The 24,290-nt window shown below is 41.2% G+C and overlaps 1 protein-coding gene across 1 annotated transcript; it reads right to left on the reverse strand.

The window, feature by feature from the left end:
* Positions 1-794: 794 nt before the first annotated feature.
* Positions 795-2,567, reverse strand: LOC311102481 (homeobox protein goosecoid; the record flags this gene model as incomplete). The annotated part of the gene is made up of 3 exons (XM_084143837.1): positions 795-1,018; positions 1,359-1,618; positions 2,252-2,567. 3 exons carry the CDS (start codon positions 2,565-2,567, stop codon positions 869-871), a joined length of 726 nt encoding a protein of 241 aa, XP_083999963.1. The 3' UTR covers positions 795-868.
* Positions 2,568-24,290: the final 21,723 nt, after the last annotated feature.

A 24,290-nucleotide genomic window follows, 5' to 3' on the forward strand; every position in this document is an offset into this window, starting at 1 on the left:
ACGCATTAAATAAAATGTTATAAGAAGACTAGAAGCTTCATATCAACTGCATCATTTAGGACCCTTTTCCAGAATTTATCCGCATGCGATTCAAGCACTATTTCCATGCATACGGGTGTCTTTTGCAGTGCGTCTTTTTTCAAATGTCTTGAAAACAGCACACTTTTGCCTACTGTCAATCAAGGCATTTTAATTTCCAATTCATAAATATAGATAATATTATTAGAAATAGAAGGAAAACATGCTAAAGGAGACAAAGGAAATAGAGATGATTCAGATATGATTTAATGTAGATTCATTGTTCCTGTAATTATCATTAATTGCAACATATTGACAAATCATTTTAGTCAAATCCCCAAACACGTCTGTATGGTTATGAGTTGACAAATATAGCTTTGTCCTTTTATCTTATAAAGGTGACAAAACGCTTCCCCGTCAATAGTTCCACATTAAGTGTGATTCCTGTTAACTCTATGAATATATTTTCCCCATTGATGTAGTTTCAGAATATTATTTGCGGTAAATAACAATATCCGATGTATAACATGTAATATCTATATGAGATGTAATGTCTGTTCGCGAAGTATTGAGACACGCCAGAAAACTGATCCTGGCTCCTTGCTCACCACATCTTCGGGACGGTATGCTTAACAAAAACTTTAAATTAAATATAAATAGCTTACCCCATAGCAATAATAAAAGTAATATTTACTATACAACTGTGCAACATCATGTCAAAAGATTTCATTACTTCAGTCCACATCACATTATGTACAAGAAGTCCAAATCCTGTATGAAGCCTATTTGCGCATCCACCTATAGGCTATGCAACCAACAGTCTTTTCTATTTTTTTGTGTTAGATTAATATCAGCTGTCCGAATCCACATCACTTTTGTTTTCCTCGGTTTTCTCTGTGGGTGTTTTCGTCGATTTGTTCCATTTCTGTGAGTTTTCAGATTCTTCCGAGGACGACCTTTTCTGTCTTCTCCATTTCGCTCGTCTGTTTTTGAACCACACCTATGCGAAAATAGAAGATACAATATTTTTTACTTTGTATGAAATATTTGTTATACCGTGTTGTAGAGTACTTGTAACGTAATTTGGGTTAATATAACATATTTTTGGCACTAGAAAGACGTAAACGATTTCTATTACTATGTGCGCAACGCTTGGATAGAATATTTGGCCTTTCAACGAATGTGCATAATTGTTACAATGCGCAACGAACGTTCTATATTGATACCTTTATTTTCGTCATATGGAGAGATCCTTCACATATATTCTGAAAATAAACGCAGCCTAATGTGTGTATAGCGGTGGTAGACAGCCAGCAACACAGGGCCGTGCATGCACTCACCTCGACCTTCTCCTCCCGTAGGTGCACTCTCCGCGCGAGCTGTTCCCGTGTGCCAACGTCAGGGTACTTGGTCTCCTGAAAGAGATTTTCCAGGGCCTCGAGCTGCTCGTCGGTGAAGATGGTCCGGTGTCTCCTCTTGCGTCGGCAGTGGAGCTGGTTCAGGAGCTGCAGCTCCGTCCGAGACAAGGTGCCCACGTTCATATAGGACATCATCTGGTGCGGGATGGGAGAGATGAGCACAGAGCCCGTGCGGTCATAAGCTGCATGGAGAAATAAACAAACATTTGTTTGTCCTCAATGAATAATTCAATTCGCACCACACCCAATAGGCCTATACAGATATCACAAATGAAAAAAACGAAAAAAACAACTCCGCACAAATCAAACTATTTAGACAGCAAAAACAACACCTTTACACATGTATAATATAGCACACGCATCATCCCATGCAAATGTCTACACAAAGTTTAGCATAAAATGTATTCTAGTTAATGCGCAAAAGTAAAACTGAATTAGAGTAGGCCTATACCATGGATAGGCTTCTTAAATAGGCTATATGTGCCACCAAAATGACTGTGTGTGTAATGTTGCGCATTCACAAGTTAAAACACCAACCAATTTACCTATATTTACATTTACATTTAAGTCATTTAGTAGACGCTCTTATCCAGAGCGACTTACAAATTGGTGCATTCAACTTAGGATAGCCAGTGGGACAACCACATCTTCATCACAGTAAGTACACTATATCTATCATCCACTATAGCCTAACATAATGTTTTAACTTTTACTTGTCATTACAGGCAGCGTTACATTGTCCATCACCCAAGGAACATGCAGAGTTTTTAATGTTTACTTTTGACTACAGATAGAAGTGGGAGAGGGCAACCTACCTGTTGGAATACACGGGCACTGTTGCGAGCCGAGGGTAGGGATAGCGCTGCAGCAAGCAGGCCCACTGGGGCCCTGCACATGCAGTTGTCCATAATAATAGTTATTATATCCTATTCTAGTCCCGTTCACCGCCTGGATGCCCGAGGGAGAAGGTCCAGTTGTGTGCGAGTAGAGTCCATTATAATCGGCAGCGGTGTAGATGGAATCCGTGAGGTTCGAGAACACCACCGGGGCATTCCGATGGAGGAGCACTGAGTCCTTGCAAGTGGGTCTCCCGGCCAGGATACTGTCGATGCTAAACATACCAGCGGGCATCACCGATACGTGAAAAGGGAGATAAAAACCGCTTTGCTTTTAAAAGTCCTAAATTCGTATCGGTCAGGAAAAAGTCCGTGGAAAGTTCCTAAATCTGCGTCATAACATCGAGTTTGTTGACGTTGGCGTGTTTTTCTCGTGTAGGACCAACTCCGGTGGCCGGTGGGTGCGTTGAGACTGAGGCTTCACTAACTTGTTTTCGTGGTCCACTTGAACTCCAGCCCCGTTATATACTCGGCTGACGTCACCGACCAGTTGATTCTGTGCTGGAGAAGCAGATGACGAGCCGAGAGCAGAGATTGGCTGGTTTTAGGGTTAGCACACAATGGTGTGAAAGGCACAGATCTGTGTATTGAGAATTAATTAAATTAAATTAATCCGAACTGTTTGCAGACGTTTGAAACAAACCACCCAACTCAGTGCAATGTCAGCCATGAGGGTTAAATGTACAATGTAGGCTAATCAGTTTAATTTCATTGTCAACTAAATGACTTGTAAACACATTTCCTGTGAACTCATTAGTGAACAATCAGATGCTGCTTCTTGTCAAATCTATCTATACTAATACATGTAACTTTTGTCTAGGGTATAGGACTACATTAATTTGTGAAACTTTGTGTGTATGTGTCTCTAATAATCCTCATCTTATTTACAGACCATACATACAAAATGTGTGTCCATAATTTATCTAAATGTTCTCTCACCAAAGCCCAAAATACACACCGCAAATAATCATTATAGGAGAGCCCCATATATCAAAATATAGGCCTTTAACATTTTATCAAATATATTCCATTGCTTATGAGGATCCGGATCTCTGCCTGTGTTGTTGCATGTTATTTGGGAAACAGTCGGTCTGACACCACGGTCACAGAGCTCACCACAGGAGATGGTGAGGAGATTATTGCTGTTTACCCCATCAACAGGCCTATCTCGTGGGTAGGAAATCGTTAACTTTAAACACCTCCGCTAACTACTCGTTCACTGAACATATTACTGTCGCTGTGATAAGATAACGGCCATTATCGCTTCTATTCTCCGAGTTAGAGAAAACGTATTACAATTACACGGCTAATCAAATGAAATGCGCGGGTGGTAAATGAGGCAATGTTACTTGTACACAATTACGCCTATGTAGAAAATAATAAAATAATTTTGGAAATTAAACATGATATAAAATAAGTGTCCCTTATTTATTAGATTTGATGGATTTCATAGAAAAATCTTTGTAATAAATAGGCATATTGACTCGATTTGTACAATAGGCCTACACAAACAATACAATCTAAAAACCTAAACATGAATAATGAACATTTCTGGTTAAAAAAAACGTCCACAGTGCCTACATTTCGATTTTCTCAGATCAATTGAATTGATAAACAACTCTGCAATGATACAGCAATGATATTGCACACATTTTGATAATATGTTAATGCAAAACTTATATTTTAGGTTGATTACAGTTGAAAAAGGTACAGTCTTAAAAAGTGCAGACGAGTATTAATTCATGGACATAATGCTTTTAGGCATCATATAGCCTAATTAATTAAAACCGTGTTCATATTTCATTCTAAGGAACAGAATGTTATGATTATGACGTTTTCCAGCCTAAACATTCAATAGAAGATAACAATACAAAAAACATAAATTATTGATCACATAGCTTAGTCTAACCTTGTGCCATAAAAAATGCATGACATGGAACAATTTGAAAAACAAAACATCTAAAAATATATCTTTCCTATATATGGGGCAAAATTAAGAAGGCAAAACCCATAACTTATAAAAAGAGTCATTCTTTTGACGTCAACGTTTTAGAGTAACGGAAGTTAATTTCTCACTCCTAAATTATCTTATTTTGTCGAAAGATCTTGGGGCTCAGCTTCGGAGAATCATTCCGAGGTAAGAATTGTGTATTGTCTCTTCATCGTGGAATAAATAACTGCATGAATAAATAAGACGCAACATCTATGACAAGGATGGCTCCACTGACTGTAGGACGGGTATTTTTCCCGATTGTTAAACGGCTTTACATTTAATAAGTAAATTATGTATTGAAGCCATTGTAGGCTAATGCTTTCAAATGTAACGTATTTTACGTGAAAGAAAATGCAAAAAGATCATTTGGTCTTGAATTTTTCTCAAATGTGTTTAAATGAATTAATAATATGCCATTTAGCAGACGCTTTTATCCAAAGCGACTTCCAGTCATGCGTGCATGCATTTTTGTGTATGGGTGGTCCCGGGGATCGAACCCACTACCTTGGCGTTACAAGCGCCGTGCTCTACCAGCTGAGCTACAGAGGACTACAGAGGAATTGCTTGTATTGCTTAACTTCATGTATAATTTTGACAGAAATTGGCCTTTTAATATGAAAACATTTCAGACTTTTTATGCGTTATGAAATGGCACTTGCACTTATAGGCTCTGCTCTGCAGTCAAACTGTAATTCAAAGCAATAAAAAAAAACTGGGATATGCCGTTATTTTTCTCTCTTTTTTTTTACATTTCAACTTCCAAGGGGCAGTGAAAGGCGGGAGTAAAAAGGATTGCTAAAACGAAACGGCCATTTGAAATTAAAAGCCACGTAAGTGGTATGAAGGCACCACTTACTTATTGAATAGATGGCGTCAATCACGGCGGTAAATGGTGGCCTCGAGATTTACACATACAATGAGAGTCGCTCTCTGCTGGCATCTTTATATATCATGGGCCTGATCTCTAAAACCTGTTAAAAAACAGCAAATCAAAAAGGGACTTTGTAATGCAACCACATTCAAGCTAGGATAAATAAAACGCAGAGAAAAGCGAGGCTCTCAGCTTTTGAGTATAAATCATGTATTAAGAGCCTTTCAAGAGCACATGTAAGTGTCACTATAGTGGCTGGGTGACATGCCACTGTATAAGGACAGCCATATATATATTTTTTTTTTAACAAAAGAGAGATACATGTGAAAAAAGAGAGACAGTGTTTAAAGAATGTCTTCTACATATTACACCCAACCACTATAGGCATATGTACAGGAAAGCAAATCCTTGAAATACACAGTGGAAAATTAAATTCACACATGCATCAAGTGATTGAGAGGCACCTGAATGGGCCTACCAATAACCCTTGACAATCCAAACTCTGAAGCTCTGAATTAAGATTTAAACAGGCAGAGCACATACCACTGCGGCACAGATGCAGCAACATTGGCTCTGGTAATCATATAATCCTTTGTGTGTGTGTGTATGTATGTGTGTGTGTGTGGTGCTAGATGCATACATTCACAGAGCTATACACAACCAGGTGTGAGGTGCCAGACTCAATGCAAAATGTATACTTGGTCTGGTCTGGTTGGAATCATTGCAGCCAGGTCATTCAAGATTGATGTTGAAATTGGACATCTATCCATGTCCTGAGGTTGTCTGGAAATGCCTTCAAGGGGCAACACTGAGCGCTATTACCATCAAGTAATCCCATGACTCTGGATCAGAAGGTTGTGTGTTTGATCCCAGTGGACACTGGTTCTTTATTTTTGGTTTAAACCAATCCCAAACCTTAACCCTTACCTTAACCATTCGGAATGTGTGCCTAAACTTAACCTTAACTTCGAAATTTGACGTTTGGAGAATGTGGATGAACGTCTAATTCTGCAGTGCGACTGTTAGAGCTTGTTGATCAAATGAAGATCCCACATCTGTACACACACAGACAGAGCCATACCCAGCCGGCTGGGTCTGCTACGGTGCCAAGCTAGTCTGTGTGTTTATTTCCAATGGATTTCAACAGGGGTACAGGAAGATGGAGAGACGGATGTGTGTGTTTGTGTGTTTGTGTGTGTGTGCAGGGCCCACAGCCACGAGCCAGCTTGGCCAAAGGATTAAGCCTAGCAGAGCTCTCTCTAAATCACATCTATCATTTCATACATACAGCCGTGGAGAAATGCATATTTATTGTACGTGTCAGAGCTGTCATGTGCAGGGTGCCTACTTTACAGTTATACAGTGTGCCTATAGTTGGATCACAGAGGGCTGCGTTCAACGTCACCAGCGATGAAACCATATGAAACCCATGTGTATGTGAGAGCCCCAGGAACAGTTCAAGGACACCCCGAAAGCGTCTGGGTATTGAACAAACCACAAGTGCTGCAACCCGGCCTGCACAGATGTTATATACGGAGCAAACATCATACGTTCCCCTGTCACAAAATGTAGTTATTTTCCACAAGCATGTTCCTTACACATGGAGTTCAACTAAGCCGCAAATGTAATAACCCCCACCCCCAAAAATGCTGCCACAAAGAAGCATTGCAGTCTACCGTAAAATGACTGGTGCTGACAAATTATTGACACAATTTCCGTTAAATTAACAGGCCTACAGATTGATACAGATAATCAATCATAGCCGTGGAAAGTAGGGGTGCTGGGGGTGCTGCAGCACCCCCTGATGAATCTAAATTTTAAAAAAAGAAGCACCCCCAACCTACAGCAACCCCAAACAAAAACATCTTCCTGCGGCCATAATTCTAAATAAAATAGCCTATATGCTTCTTAAGTTAAGTAACAATTAATCAGAGACCAAATACAGTATATAGTCATCTATATATGATAAATAAGTCCCTGGTAGTAATTGTAAGCTGTAATTGTAATTGTAAGCTACACATTATCATGTTTGGAATATTTTGAAATAAATACATAGCTAGATACAATACTAAGAGCTGCTCTGATTTCAATACATCTGATACAATGTATCAGATCCAGTGATATATGGAGGAATTTTAACAGCATCCATCCACTTGTGGTAGATTGAGGAATTCAGAGGCTGAGTACAAAAATGCCCCATATGAATATGTTGGCCTATTGGTCTATATACATGGAAGAGCAAGGGTATTGCGAAGAGAGAGTCCCTACCGCCTGTTAGTTTTCAAAATGGCAGTGTAGACAAATGTATTGATCCAAGAGCCGTTCCTCCTGCGTTCAGCAGTCATTTTCTACTTAAACGGTTTCATTCATTACTAACATCACATTTCTCCAAAGGGCCTGTCAGGAGCCAGAATGGGTCCGCTCTTAATTTCAGAGGTTATCAATCATTCCTTATTGTGTGAATCCAGAAGCCAATCCTGGTAATTAGTTATTAAAAGCAGCCCATGTGTCACATCAGGAATCAGAAATGCATTTAGACTACACTTTAACAAGGAGAAGGGGGGTGAAAACCAACGTGCTCTCAGCCCCGCCTCCTCTCCTTTCAGCTATGCCTTGGCGCCCCGGCCGCCCGGGCAGGAAGGTGCTACTTAACGTGCTTTAGAATTCCAAGAATTTCAAAGCAGATATAGAAGCCATGGCAGAATCAGGGGCATTTTTCTGCATATATACAGTGGGGAAAAAAGTATTTAGTCAGCCACCAATTGTGCAAGTTCTCCCACTTAAAAAGATGAGAGAGGCCTGTAATTTTCATCATAGGTATACGTCAACTATGACAGACAAAATGAGATTTTTTTTCTCCAGAAAATCACATTGTAGGATTTTTTAGGAATTTATTTGCAAATTATGCTGGAAAATAAGTATTTGGTCAATAACAAAAGTTTCTCAATACTTTGTTATATACGCTTTGTTGGCAATGACACAGGTCAAACGTTTTCTGTAAGTCTTCACAAGGTTTTCACACACTGTTGCTGGTATTTTGGCCCATTCCTCCATGCAGATCTCCTCTAGAGCAGTGATGTTTTGGGGCTGTCGCTGGGCAACACTGACTTTCAACTCCCTCCAAAGATTTTCTATGGGGTTGAGATCTGGAGACTGGCTAGGCCACTCCAGGACCTTGAAATGCTTCTTACGAAGCCACTCCTTCGTTGCCCGGGAGGTGTGTTTGGGATCATTGTCATGCTGAAAGACCCAGCCACGTTTCATCTTCAATGCCCTTGCTGATGGAAGGAGGTTTTCACTCAAAATCTCACGATACATGGCCCCATTCATTCTTTCCTTTACACGGATCAGTCGTCCTGGTCCCTTTGCAGAAAAACAGCCCCAAAGCATGATGTTTCCACCCCCATGCTTCACAGTAGGTATGGTGTTCTTTGGATGCAACTCAGCATTCTTTGTCCTCCAAACACGACGAGTTGAGTTTTTACCAAAAAGTTCTATTTTGGTTTCATCTGACCATATGGCATTCTCCCAATCCTCTTCTGGATCATCCAAATGCACTCTAGCAAACTTCAGACGGGCCTGGACATGTACTGGCTTAAGCAGGGGGACACGTCTGGCACTGCAGGATTTGAGTCCCTGGCGGCGTAGTGTGTTACTGATGGTAGGCTTTGTTACTTTGGTCCCAGCTCTCTGCAGGTCATTCACTAGGTCCCCCCGTGTGGTTCTGGGATTTTTGCTCACCGTTCTTGTGATCATTTTGACCCCACGGGGTGAGATCTTGCGTGGAGCCCCAGATCGAGGGAGATTATCAGTGGTCTTGTATGTCTTCCATTTCCTAATAATTGCTCCCACAGTTGATTTCTTCAAACCAAGCTGCTTACCTATTGCAGATTCAGTCTTCCCAGCCTGGTGCAGGTCTACAATTTTGTTTCTGGTGTCCTTTGACAGCTCTTTGGTCTTGGCCATAGTGGAGTTTGGAGTGTGACTGTTTGAGGTTGTGGACAGGTGTCTTTTATACTGATAACAAGTTCAAACAGGTGCCATTAATACAGGTAACGAGTGGAGGACAGAGGAGCTTCTTAAAGAAGAAGGTACAGGTCTGTGAGAGCCAGAAATCTTGCTTGTTTGTAGGTGACCAAATACTTATTTTCCACCATAATTTGCAAATAAATTCATTAAAAATCCTACAATGTGATATTCTGGATTTTCTTTCTTCTCAATTTGTCTGTCATAGTTGATGTGTACCTATGATGAAAATTACAGGCCTCTCTCATCTTTTTAAGTGGGAGAACGTGCACAATTGGTGGCTGACTAAATACTTTTTTCCCCCACTGTACCTCCTGAGTGGTCTGTATCCTTTTCTCAAAAATGTGAGTCTTATGCAGTACACTTAGTTATTGCTTGCTTTTCTAATGTCTACCAACCTAGCCAGCAGGCATGCCAGCTAAGATAATTAGACAAGCTAACTACTCTGATTGATGGCCTGAAATGGCTTATTGGTGACTAGTAGTATTACAGAGAAAGAAACACACAAAAAATACAATTATAAATATAAAAAATGTTTTACAGGACAAATCTGAGGGGGCAGATGCCCCTCTGCCCCTTATGGACATGACACCTCTTGGCAGAATCATAAGAAAAATTATATAAAGCTTTTTGCACCATTTTAACGCCAGACTGAAATACATGCATGACATTTGATTTTCACATGTCCATGTCTTATTGTCATTTAAATATATAGAGGCGCAAAAAGCTTTAGATTAAATGCTGATTTTCCTTTATATTTCTACACTGAAAAGTCCTGCTCAATCATTTCAATGAGAACACCCATTTCTGCAATTATGTTTAAAAATTGTTATTCATAGGTATTTGAATAAATATTTGTTATACAGTTGGATATGAGATTTCTAAATGAAATTAAGTTATGACAAGTTTCATCTTAGGCGATGTGATTGTGTCTGGGTAACTTGTGGGTCACTAATTTGCCGTTAACACCATGGAAAAGACATAATGGAAAACACCATGGACAGCAACAGACACTGATGTACAACAGGCCTGTCTGTCTGCCATACGAGGGTGCTAGAGGGCTCACTGCAATGTCTACCAGCAAGACACCACTCAAAACACTGATCAGCCAGACTCTCCTCTCCTAACTCAGGGCCTCTCCGCTGCACTCCTCTCCTAACTCAGGGCCTCTCCGCTGCTCTCCTCTCCCAACTCAGTCTTCCATCTTAACTCTGTCTGCTGCTGGTAGTGGTCCAGTAGAGGTGCCGAAGACCCTGGCCCGCCTGGAGCCTACCCTGAGACCTGCAGAGGACAACTCTTTGTCCAGTACTAGGCCCTGTTTGTCTGTCTGTGTTCTACCTTAGCACCATGGGGTAAGAAAGCTTTTTTTTTACGGAGTATGTGTGTGATCTTACACATTACTGCTCTCTGTCTCTGTCTCGTGTGTATGTCCGTGTGTGTGTGTGTGCGTAGGCTATTTATTTTATTCAACAAAGGGAGACAAATCTTTAAAAAGTGCTCTTACTATAAGACGATACCCCACTCAAGTCCACGGCCACTTAGAATTAGAAGATAATTTCAACAGTGATTTACAAATAATTTGAGTGCTTGCTAATAATCTTTAATATCCACTGATGAAAGAATGGAATTAGCCGCATATTTTCTCCAGACATTCCATCTTCTTCCTAGTTGTGTAAGCCTGGTCCTTAATCCGGTGTTTAGCTATAAGACCTTGTAGTATTAACCCTACTAAAACACCCACACTGAGGCTAACTAAGGCTCCTGCTGCTGCCAGCCGCTCTCCTCTCCCTTCATCTCCTCTCCCTTCTTCTCCTCTCCCTTCCTCTCCACTCCCTTCCTTTCCTCTCCCTTCCTCTCCTCTCCTTTCCTCTCCTCTCCCTTCCTCTCCTCTCCCTTCCTCTCCTCTCCCTTCTCCTCCTCTCCCTTCCTCTCCTCTCCTCTCCCTTCCTCTCCACTCCCTTCTTCTCTTCTCCCTTCCTCTCCACTCCCTTCCTCTCCTTGATATCTCCTCTCCACTCCCTTCTTCTCCTCTCCCTTCCTCTCCTCTCCCTTCCTCTCCTCTCCCTTCAGCTCCTCTCCCTTCTTCTCCTCTCCCTTCCTCTCCACTCCCTTCCTCTCCTCTCCCTTCTTCTCCTCTCCCTTCCTCTCCACTCCCTTCCTCTCCTTGATATCTCCTCTCCACTCCCTTATTCTCCTCTCCCTTCCTCTCCTCTCCCTTCCTCTCCTCTCCCTTCTTCTCCTCTCCCTTCCTCTCCACTCCCTTCCTCTCCTTGACATCTCCTCTCCACTCCACTCCGAGGCCATGGGGCCTCAGTGTTGGGGCCTGGCCTGTGTACGCTAAGCGAGCTCAGATTAACATGCCTTTTTTTGAGCCTCAGGGTGCAGCAATGCAGCATGCCAGCGAGAGGGGTTATTCGGGAGCCTGAAAATCAATCCAGTATTACAGTTAATCTATGTATCAATGACAATCATTAGCAGTAACTGGAGCACAGTGCTAAGGGACGATTGGCTGAGAAACCCCTCTCCTGCTAATAACCTACGGTATATTCTTAGGAAAGTTGATCATATACATAATTTAATAATCCTGGAAATATATAAACATTTCCCATAGCTCTAAACTGTCAATGTTTTGGCCTCTAGCTCACTGAACGATATTAAGCCCCTCAGTCTCCCCCGAGTTTTAGGGGGTCAAGTTGTGTATTTCCCCCTTTCTCAAAACCCCACTCAGAGAGAGGGAGAAGCCTTTCACTGAAAGGAATCTGTGTAAAATTGAGTTACAGAGTTTGTTTTGAAATAATTCAAATAATCAGTGTGATGAATTATAATCAGTAAGACAAATGTTGTTCTTGACATGAAAAAGCATCAGAAACTACAGTGCTGGGGATATGTATTTATTTACTCTTGTTTAGTGAATGGACATTTGCCGTATCCTATCAATCAACTGCTTCCTTCTAATGGATGGAATTCACTCACCATATTTACTTGTTAAAGTCACTTCATGCTTAAAATAAACAATGATGGCAAGCATAACTGTCGTAATAAACAATGCATGGTGATGCTTCGAACCGTTAGTCAATCCATACTATGATTTAGACCACTCTCACTATGCTTTTATAAAATGCTCTAGATGTTATCTCCAGTTGGGTAATTCAATAACTAACTGTTTAGTCATAGCCGCATGTTTATAATGCTGTGGTACTCTGTGGTTAATGTAAAGGAGTGGAATGGGGAATGGATATGGTTTTTCAGTAAGGAAGAAAGAATGTAAATAGAATGTCCTATTTTATTACCATGTGAAGTATCTTGTATTGTAAGGATGGGACAACCTTACTTTTTACCTTTATAAAAACTAAAAGGAACAGTCTACATGACCGTTTCTGTGAATATTCTCATGTAATCATTCTGCCACCAACAGCTCCCATGTCCCTTACTGACTAACATTCACTTTTTGGTTGTATACTGTACATTTCCTCAGTTCTTAGAGTTAAAGCCCTACGCTAGACCTAAAAGGCTCACCCTTTTCCACTAACATGGTCATAATTGTATCTGATATACAGTACAGCCTTAAGTTATTCCTACAGACAGTATAATTGCATCCCAAATGGCACCCTATTTCCCATATAGTGCAGTACTTTTGACCAGAGCCGATAGCACTATATAGGGAATAGGGTGCCAATTGGGACCGTACTGTTGCGCCCCACGGGTCAGCTGCTGTAGTGTTCTCAGCACCTGCAGCAGCGACAGCAGCATCATCTCTATAGGCTGGAATACACATCCAGTCAGACCAATATCCTACAGTGATCTGCAAGGGGAACAGGGACCAGGGAGGTATGTGTGTGACTAATTGGCCTGTAACTTGCCACGGAGAGAATAGCCATTGGCTGCCCCCAGGCCCCAGCAACAATTTCTAGAGGAAAAAAGTTTGAACTCGAATTCGGTTTAATTTCCTCTGCACTGAAAGGGAAGGAAGATTAATGAAATATCCTCAAATCCATCCTGTTTCATTTCTATTAAATCAGCAGTGAAATTCAACCACCCGGCCCAGCCAGGCTGAGGCGAAGGAGGTGGACTTGAGGATAATGTTTCGGGCATTTAGCTAAAGAGACCTCATCTAGTACTTTATGGCGGCGGGTGGAGTGATGCTATATTGAAAATTCCATTGTTGCTGAAGTCAGCATCTCATGTTGCATTTCTATTTCAACCAGAAATAAATGAGTTCAAGTTATTCAATTTATTCAATTTAGCGTGAGTTACTAACACAGCTCTGAGTAAAACAGACATATTCCATGAAACTCTGGGTTCTAAACAGAGGGGGTTAGTGTTCATTATGTTCTTCCTACAGCATTGTCAGACTGTTCTTCCTACAGTATTGTCTAACTGTTCTTCCTACAGTATTGTCAGACTGTTCGTCCTACAGTATTGTCAGACTGTTCTTCCTATAGTATTGTCTAACTGTTCGTCCTACAGTATTGTCAGACTGTTCGTCCTACAGTATTGTCAGACTGTTCTTCCTACAGTATTGTCTAACTGTTCTTCCTACAGTATTGTCAGACTGTTCTTCCTACAGTATTGTCAGACTGTTCTTCCTACAGTATTGTCAGACTGTTCTTCCTATAGTATTGTCTAACTGTTCGTCCTACAGTATTGTCAGACTGTTCTTCCTACAGTATTGTCAGACTGTTCTTCCTACAGTATTGTCTAACTGTTCGTCCTACAGTATTGTCAGACTGTTCTTCCTACAGTATTGTCAGACTGTTCTTCCTACAGTATTGTCAGACTGTTCTTCCTACAGTATTGTCAGACTGTTCTTCCTACAGTATTGTCTAACTGTTCTTCCTACAGTATTGTCAGACTGTTCTTCCTACAGTATTGTCAGACTGTTCTTCCTACAGTATTGTCAGACTGTTCTTCCTACAGTATTGTCTAACTGTTCTTCCTACAGTATTGTCAGACTGTTCTTCCTACAGTATTGTCAGACTGTTTGACAAGTAGATACATGTATTACAATTAGACTTAGGTACTGTTGATGCTGACGTTTAATAGCTAATACAGATTTCACCCTTCGGATTAAGATAACAGAGACATACCACAAACAAGAGTAGGCCTACTATTATTAGTCCACGCGATGAAATAGTTTGGCTTCAGCCAACAGTTAGTCACTATAACCCAAGCAGCAATAGAGATCAATGATAATCCTGTCCCCCTGGAAAACCCTTCAGGGCCCTCTGCGGATCTAATCCCTATGGAGTTCCCTAATCTCCAATCTAATCTCCTATCAATTAGAAAAGGCTAAAGAGCCTGGGTAATTAATCTGACAATTAAAGGAGCTGGGGAACAAACAATTTAAAGCACTAAACCTATCTGGACCATTCGTCTACAGCTGGAGAAGGGGGGGGGGGGGGGGGGGGGGGGTTGTTGAGAGGGGGGGAGGCTGTATAGGCCTGCTGTGAAGGTGTGGAGAAGGAGAACTGATCCTAAGGGTGTGATGACAGTGTAACATAAGTGGCCAGTGAGAGAGCGTGAGGCCAAAGATTTGTGGTTAGGCCATCGCTATCTGCCCTCCGACCATAATAGTTGGACATACATAGACCTCTCTTTCTCACCGCTTGTCACAAATAATCTAAGCTACTCTTAACATCCTGGCTGTGTTTGAACCAAGGGAGATGTTTTAAAACAAGGGAGTCTGCACTCAGCATACTGCGCCTTGGCAACAGGGCTGAAGACGGACGGGCTGGCGGCTTTGGGAAATGTGGCTTTTAAGAAACTGTAAATCTCCGTAGCTGCACCGCCACTCCCCAGGCTGGCTCCTTAACGGACGGAGTGACAGTCGGTGTACTCGAGTTTGATGATGATTGTTTTCAATGCCCCCATACCCCCTCCCCCCATCTCTGCACTCTGTCATTTGGAACAATAATAAACAAGTGCCGACGAGAGCAGAAAACCTGCTGAAATCTATTACTGGGAACAGTGTGGTTATGGTGGGGAGAGAGAGGAGAGCAAAGGGGAACGTTATATTCTCCCCCCTCTCCTCTCTCCAACTGCAAACATCAGTGTAATTTCCAATGCTATGCTGATTCAGGCCAGGCTTGCCACACACTCTCCTGTTATCTGATCTTAACGGGTGGTCTCTGCTCTCCACTCCTTTACCTCAGACTCGCAAATCTGGATATCTTCTCCACACCGCACTCGGTTTGGGGATTTCAACTGTACCACGAAGAACTATTGGAATTATTTTGAAAGGGAAAGGGAATATGTGCGGTTATGGCCTGGAGGATTCAATATTCTCCCTTTAAAATGTTGCTAACTTTTTCCTATTTTCTGCAATTCAATATTCTCCCTTTAAAATGTTGCTAACTGTTTTCTATTTTCTGCTTCATTGGTAGACTAATACACTTTCTTTACAGGATAGGCCTATTGGGTAAAAATATGTATTCAAGCTGTCCGACCTGCACATTTTAAATCTTATACCAAACACATAGCAGGGCCTAGTACTGAAATTAACCAAACAGCTAAAAAAAAAAACTGCATTACTTAGTCCTAAACCCTAAATGGTTTTGACACGTTTTTCACCACATTACAATACTAAATGAAAGAGGTGAATGTGATCTGGGGGTGCAGGAAGCTAAGGTTCACCTTGAAGTGAACCCAAGTGGCCCTAATGCATGTGCTTCTATGACACAGGCATAAATGTACATGCTTATGAACAACACCTCCATTTGTCATTCAGTTCCTGACACAGACTAGCCTCGCTGATTAAACCTGTCCACTCCACCAGCCGTCATGGTCCATATGAAAGTCATTACAGGAGTAGTATGACAGGCCTGCTTTTTGATGAGAGAATACATAAATGGTAATACATAATCAATAGAGTCTTTGGGTCATTGAAAAGCATGATATAAATCCCATGTGTGTCTCAGGGGGAGTTAGGATATGCAAAAAACACATTTCTAATTCACACATGCATATTAATACACACTTGTACATGTGTGAAATATGACAAATATAAGCACCCACTAAAGTATTCTATTATGAATAGAAAATATGAACTTTTATAGTCTTTCCCTTTGATCACTCTATGGTCTTATTTGTCTGTTTTATTGGATAAGTTGGATGGAATTAATTATTTTGATATTTTGTGCATAACAAATGATGTGTGTAAATGTATGGTTTTAACGTAAGAATAGTGTTATAGGGATATTTGATTTGTTTTGAAGAAAATGTATGAATTATGAATATAGTTTTTAATAAAAGCTGGCTAAATAACTGGAGTGGTTATTTTTCTCTTTCCAGATTACATCCCAGTGAGCCTGCATGGGAGTAACAGACACTGTAATTGAACCGAAAATACGTTTTCTACAGTAAAAAAAAAAGAAAGAGAGAAAAAAACAGACAAGAAAAATGGCTTTACAATAGCCGGCCATTTTAACACATCCATACGTCAAAACAAGCCATAGAAAACTTCTAATCCCTCTTGGATGTTTGGAGAACCTTTTTCCCTCAGACAAACGAAAGTATAAGGTGCACATCACATCACACTCTATCCATTATACAGGGGTTTCATGTAATAGCTGCATGACTCAAATGTATTTCAGCTTTTGTCTCATGTCACAGACTCACGGTACAAATGTTAGAATTTAATAACAGCTTGTCAGTGATGAATAAAGAAAACCTGTTCCAAATCAATTCATTCATTTGCCGTATACCTCATGAATACAGTTGTCTGTCGAAAACATGCAATTCTCTATTTTGTTAATGTTATTCTTGGCTCGGCCTCGCTCAGATGAGATTCTATCGATAGAGAGAAAGAGAAGATATATTGGAGATAGAACATGTAATGGGGTACCTCCTGCCATAAAGCGTTATTTGTTTCATACTCATTCATTACATGTGTTCCTGGTTACTGCATTGCTGCTTTTGCAGCAGCTGTTACTATTCTGTGCCACAGAACCTTTTATTTGGTTTAGAATCAATTCTACAAGCATTTCCTGAAGCATTAGGCCCTCATTTTGTCAAGAATTATTTGATTTTAAGAATGAAGAAATTACTTGCCTGTCTGTGTAACATTTAATAATCATGAAATTGGATTCTTAAAATTATCTCACAGTGTTACATTTTATAGGAATAGTACGAGGACAGGGAAAAAGTCAAAATAGAGCACAAATTGAGTGGTCAAAAGATAAATACTATATTATAGTATACTATATACTGTATACTACGGTATTATATAAGATACTATTTTAGTACTATATAAGTAAAATATACAATTTATAGATAAAGCTCTAAAGTGATGAGACTGCATAACATTATGTGGATTCCATATAACTGAATTCGTCTTTTTGCTAAACCTAAACAGGAGAAATTAAGGGTGAGGGGCTCAAAACAAAAGAGGCTGATTAAGATACATTTAGTATTTCCAAAATATGCCAATGGTAAAAATCAAGACGTATGAAACAAATCAAGGCCTACTAGATTTTCAAGCTCAGGTTGACCCTCTCCATTTCCACCTCAGAATCCACCCAAAGCTGGATCCCAAACTGCAGCTGCACAGAGAGGAGAGAGTGACCTCACCTTACGACAGAGGATGTGTCCCAAATGACACCCTATTCCCTATATAGTGCACATAGGACTCAGGTCCAAAGTAGGACACTACATAGGGAAAAGGGTGCCATTTGGGACGCATCCAGGGACTCGTTCCCTTGTTGGTCTCATCAGTGCGATCTGTCCGGGGCCACATTACAACCTGATAAAGGCGAATCTATCGTCATAATACCTTCATATCTGTTACCATCTCTGTGTACTCCGAGAATTCCTGTCAGACGTTAAAGTAAACCAAGCTTCAAATTCAGACCTGATTGCATGGCAGAGTGCCTGACGGCTGCAATTTGCCACACTGTTGTGTTGATGGTAGACTGAACAGACAATACCGTCCGTTGCTCCCTCCCTCCCTCCCGCTAAACACTGGATACATTATTTAGACGCTTCATCTATACTGTGCACCACCCAAATGGCACCCTATACTCAAAATAGTGCACTACTTTTATATATAGGAGCCATTTGAGATGCAGCCTCTGTTTTAGACCAGAGGGGTCTTTCTTTCACATGTGAATTCAGAAGGAGGGATGTTGTTGAGAAAACAATGGGCCTAAAATGGATGCTGACCTGGCCTGTCCCATCCCTGGGATCTGTCCAAAATGGCACCCTATTCCCTATATAGCCTGGACTCTGGTCAAAAGTGTCTCTGGTCTCCACCCCATCCCACCCCAACCCTCCCAGAGAGGGCTCTTAACTAGAGATTTGACTGATTTTATTATAGTGTTATGGATCTTCATGATGCCCAGCCCACATGGGCTTATAAGACATTGTACTTTCTGTATCCAAATAAAATTATCATACTTATACTGTATATACACACACGTACATACACACGTACATACATACATGTAACTGCCAAAATAATGGAAACAGTTGAGTATATGAGGGATACAAAGTATATTGAAAGCAGTTGCTTCCGCACAGGTGTGGTTCCTGAGTTAATTAAGCAATTAACATCCCATCATGCTTAGGGTCATGTATTAACATGCCCAGTTGCCCATTATTTTGGCTACCATGGCTAGAAGAAGAGATCTCTGTGACTTTGAAAGAGGGGTCTCAAGGGAGCATAGGCAGTTTAAAGGGTGTGTGTGTCTCAGTCACCAGATCTCAACGCAATTGAACACTTTCAGGAGATCCTGGAGCGGTGCCTGAGACAGCGTTTTCCACCACCATCAACAAAACACACAATTAAGGAATTTATTGTGGAAGAATGTTGTCGCATTCCTCCAATAGAGTTCCAGGAACTTGTACAGTAGAATATATGCCAAGGTGCATTGAAGCTGTTCTGGCTCGTGGTGGCCCAACGCCCTATTAAGACATTATGTTGATGTTTCCTATATTTTGGCAGTTACCTGTGCATACCTACATACACATTTGCATTCCTACTGAAATGAAAGCAATTGAAACACAAAGCAAAAACATTTCAATTATGCAACCAGCAACACTTATTTTCTAAATAGCCATTCAATTTTCCAGTGACGCTACTAGCTGGAGAGGTTCAGTGGAGGCTCTGGGACAGCAGACAGACAAACAGACAGACAGACAGACAGACAGACAGACGTACAGCATTCCTGAAGAATAGAGTTGAGTTTCCATCCCACCTACCATGTGGTGCCCTCTCCAGGCGAGAGCCCACTCCACACCTCTATTTATTATATTTAAGCAATCTGCCAGGATCCTATTCATACGCTCCATACAGTCGGAAAATATGCAATATGACGGGGCTGACAAAAGCTGTGTTTGTGGTGCACATCATGTTCCTGAATGTAATTCTTTAATTTGAGCTGCCAAACATCCCAGACTGGCTTAATACTTTATATCAAATGCCTCTAAAAGCGTATCATTTCCAGTGATTGCTCACACTTGCGGCCTACTTACAAACACATTGACAACCAAGCCATGGCACACGTCCATAACACACATTCTCTCTCTCTCTCTGTCTGGTTCGCAGTGTTTCCTTGTGTTGCCAGCGTATTTATTTTTCACATTTTAAGTGTAGGAAAATGGAAACAAAGAGCCATTCTCAAACCATGTGTGAAGTTAATATGGATGTTTTTTTCACACTATCCCGGACGGCACAGTGTGGGAAAGAACACTTTCAGTTTACACATATTCCATTCGGTCAGAATTGCAGACATTTAATGTAATCGATTTTAAAAGATCAGACTACACCAAAGTAAGCAGTTGTATTTGAGTTAAATATACATGAGACCATAATGACTACGTTTGATCTAAAATGGCAAAGATCAATCGTAAAATAGTGAGTCAAAATCCATTGATTCCTTTAAGAAATGTAACACACTACCGGTCAAAAGTTTTAGAACACCTACTCATTCAAGGGGTTTTCTTTTATTTTTACTATTTTCTACATTGTAGAATAATAGTGAAGACATCAAAACTATGAAATAACACACATGGAATCATGTAGTAACCAAAAAAGTGTTAAACAAATTTATTTATGCATTTATTTGGGCTGCAATTTCTGAGGCTGGTAACTCTAATGAACTTATCCTCTGCAGCAGAGGTAACTCTGGGTCTTCCATTCCTGTGGCGGTCCTCATGAGAGCCAGTTTCATCATAGCGCTTGATGGTTTTTGCGACTGCACTTGAAGAAACTTTCAAAGTTCTTGACATTTTCTGTATTGACTGACCTTCATGTCTTAAAGTAATGATGGACTGTTGTTTCTCTTTGCTTATTTGAGCTGTTCTTGCCATAATATGGACTTGGTCTTTTACCAAATAGGGCTATCTTCTGTATTCTCAAACGCATTAAGAAGGAAAGAAATTCCACAAATTAACTTTTAAGAAGGCACACCTGTTAATTGAAATGCATTCCACCTCATGAAGCTGGTTGCGAGAATGCCAAGAGTGTGCAAAGCTGTCATCAAGGCAAAGGGTGGCTACTTTGAAGAATCTCAAATCTCAAATATATTTTGATTTGTTTAACACTTTTTTGGTTACTACATGATTCCATGTGTGTTATTTCATAGTTTTGATGTCTTCACTATTATTCTACAATGTAGAAAATAGTAAAAAATAAAGAAAACCCCTTGAATGAGTAGTTGTTCTAAAACTTTTGACCGGTAGTGTATGTTGGCTTAGATATGTGTTGCTCTTAGTCAAAACAACCCACAAAGCTTTCCGTCTCTCCCAAAAATTATTCCCAATGCCCCCTTGAAATACCAAACAAAGGCTATCAGACTTTTTTATATTTGGATATATTTCAGTACCATATATAATGTACTGTATACTGAACAAAAATATAAACACATTAATTTCAACGATTTTACTATGTTACAGTTCATATAAGGAAATCAGTCAATTGAAATAAACTAGGCCCTAATCTATGGATTTCACATGACTGGGCAGGGGTGCAGCCAGGTGTGGGCCTGGGAGGGCATAGGCCCACCCACTTGGATGCCAGGCCCAACAACTGGGGAGCCAGGCCCAGCCAATCAGAATGAGTTTTTCCCCACAAAAATACTTTATTAAAGACAGAAATACTCCTCAGTTTCATCAGCTGTCTGGGTGGCTGGTCTCAGACAATCCCGCAGGTGAAGAAGCCGGATGTTGAGGTCCTGGGCTGGCGTGGTTACACGTGGTCTGCGGTTGTGAGGCCGGTAGGACGTACTGCCAAATTCTCTAAAACGATGTTGGAGGCAGCTTTTTGGTAGAGAAATTAACATTCAATTCTCTGGCAATAGCTCTGGTGGATATTCCTGCAGTCAGCATGCCAATTGCACGCTCCCTAAAAATTTGAGCCATCTGTGGCTTTGTGTTGTGTGACAAAAGTGCACATTTTAAAGTGGCCTTTTATTGTCCCCAGCACAAGGTGCACCTTTGTAACAATCATGCTGTTTAATCAGCTTCTTGATATACCACACCTGTCAGGTGGACGGATTATCTTGGCAAAGGAGAAATGCTCACTAACAGGGATGTAAACAAATCTGTGCAGAAAACTTAAGAGAAATAAGCTTTTTGTGCGTATGGAACATTTCTGGGATCTTTTATTTCAGCTCATGAAACATGGGACCAACACTTTACATGTTGCGTTTATATTTCTTTCAGTACAGTATGCATCCGAGGTAATCCTGGTAGCATTAACAAAGGGCTTGTGTGTGTGTGTGTGTGTGTGTAATAAGGCAAAGCTCAAGTGGAGACGGTTCACTATAGACTTCCCAAACCACATGCCCTGGCGCCGTCCCAGAGGAACCCCCCTGGAAAAGACAGGAGAGAAACCCACTTTAGCCCCCGGCCCAGCCTCTTCTCATTTCTACAGTCAGGCCGGGGGAAACTAGAGGGCTATGTCCCAAATTACACCCTATATAGTGCCCTGATCGAAAGTAGTGCACTATAGGGAATAGGGTGCCATTTGGGACAAACACAAGGAGTTCACAGCCGTGCCAGAGACAGTAGCTGGCCTAAGGTTTGAACGAAATAGACAGAATGGGAAGAGTAAAAGAGTTGGCCTCTCTCTCTCTTTCTGACAGAGCCTCTGTCCACAGCTACATTACACCAGAGAAATACTAAGTCGCCGGCCGGGACCTGTGATTCAGAGTTTCAAGTGGTGTGGGTTTATGTTGGTCCACAGAGGGACTGACTGAAGAGGGGGCTAGCGCTAGCTAACAGGAGATTATGCAAAGAGCTCCACCCTCTGCTCTCTGGTCGTCTTCAGGGAGGGATTAATGTGTGTTTGTTCACCATTATGCTAAGTACCAACCCATACAACAGGCCCTGTCTCTCCATGTGACACAAGCACCCCTGTTTTCATATGCCTAATAGCCTTAGCTAATTGCTAAAGATTTGCACACTGATGAACACATGATTAATTGAAGAAATGCTGCCTGAGCATGGTGATGGGTGGGTAAAGATGTCCAGGGGTTAGCTCAGCAGGGCTGACGCTGAGCAGGGAGGTCATGAAGTCATTGGGCTCACTCAGCTTCCAGAGGGTTGGTTTTCATATCAGTCATTCTTTTGTTTGTTTTCTTAATTCTGAGTATCACTCTCCTTACAGTTTTACATATTTCTAAATTCAATTAGGTTCTTAAATGCCATTTTTGAATTGAGAGGTAGACAAACTGTATTTATCGCTCAGTTTAAATTTGACTGTTTAGTTTTTTTTATAGAAGCAGTTAAACTGCTGTTTTGGATGCTTTGTTTGCTTTGCAGGTCTTAATTAACAATACACCAGCACTTTCTATAGGACTCCTGGCTGTCAAACTTTAAGAACTCCTAGGGGTTAGATCTGTCATTTTGCTAAAAGAAGACTTGGGGGAGCTTGACACTTCACTCCAACCAACACACAACTCCCCAAGAAACAGGTGACGTTAGTTTTCTGGACTCTGGAGATGTAATTCCAGAGGACAACCTTCATCTTTCCTTGATAACTCTTCCCCCAGGGACGTTGCTAGTTAAATGGTATATACAGTACAGATGGATTCCAAGACCTTATGAGAACATAGATATCACAGCCTGCCTCCGGGAATACTCCAGTAACAGATGAATTGAGCTCTCAGACTGGAGCTGTCTTGGTGACTTAGGATGTCAAACTGATAAGATACTGTGACAGGGGAAGAGATATGCCTACGATTTAAAATAGTGAAACGTCATCAGGAGGGGGGAAATAAAAAGTAGACCCTTCTCTATCGTAAACCACTTTTTTTCTTCTTCTACTTCCTCTTAATCTGAGGCCATTTTAAATATTCTACTGGGACTTTTTTATTTTGTCAATGCTTCGGCTTCATGCTATAAATTCTACCTACGAGCGACGCAGCAAGAGTAGTAGGGGAAAAAAGCATAAAGGTTGGACCATGTTTTATGAAGTCCAAGTTCAGTGAGAGTGCAGGATAAACTGGGGGCCCAGCACAGTCTCTGGGTTTCATCTGATTTGCGGTGGCAATAAAATAAAACCAAACGAAAAGATCCCGGGCCCACATGCCGGTCGTCTCAGATGTGTTTTGGATTGAAAATAGGATTAATGTGCTAAAGTGTGATTAGAATGGTTAAACACGATTAATTGGAACGGACTCCTATCGTCAGGGGAAGCTGGGGGCCCCATTTTCTGGAAACACTCCAGCTCCACCAACCAAGTGAACAAAGCACACCAACTGTCCAGGATTTTCCATGTCTCCCTCCGCCTGTGTGTGTGCCTTTTCCCCCTTTCTTTTTGCATTTTCTCATAGCCAGCTTGTCTCAGAGCAGATTAAGTACAGCTGAGAATGTTGGTGTAGGCCTGCAGCGCGCCTTCCTCGGGGAAAAGGCAGGAACCGCGAGCCTGGACTTGGCTCGGCCTGCGTCAGTTGAAAACTGCCATGCACCCAGAGCAGAGGTCCAGGTGGATTGGCTAGGGAGAGGGGAGTAATTTGGGGTTATTTAAAATGATCTATTAAACGCTGAACTTTAATCAGGGTTGCTACTATACTGACAGCCATGATTTACTTACAAATCAGTAGGACAGGGATGGGAGGGGATGGAAA

Source organism: Coregonus lavaretus (genome assembly GCF_964263955.1).
Source record: "Coregonus lavaretus genome assembly, chromosome: 27".
In the NCBI taxonomy this organism is placed as follows: domain Eukaryota; kingdom Metazoa; phylum Chordata; class Actinopteri; order Salmoniformes; family Salmonidae; genus Coregonus; species Coregonus lavaretus.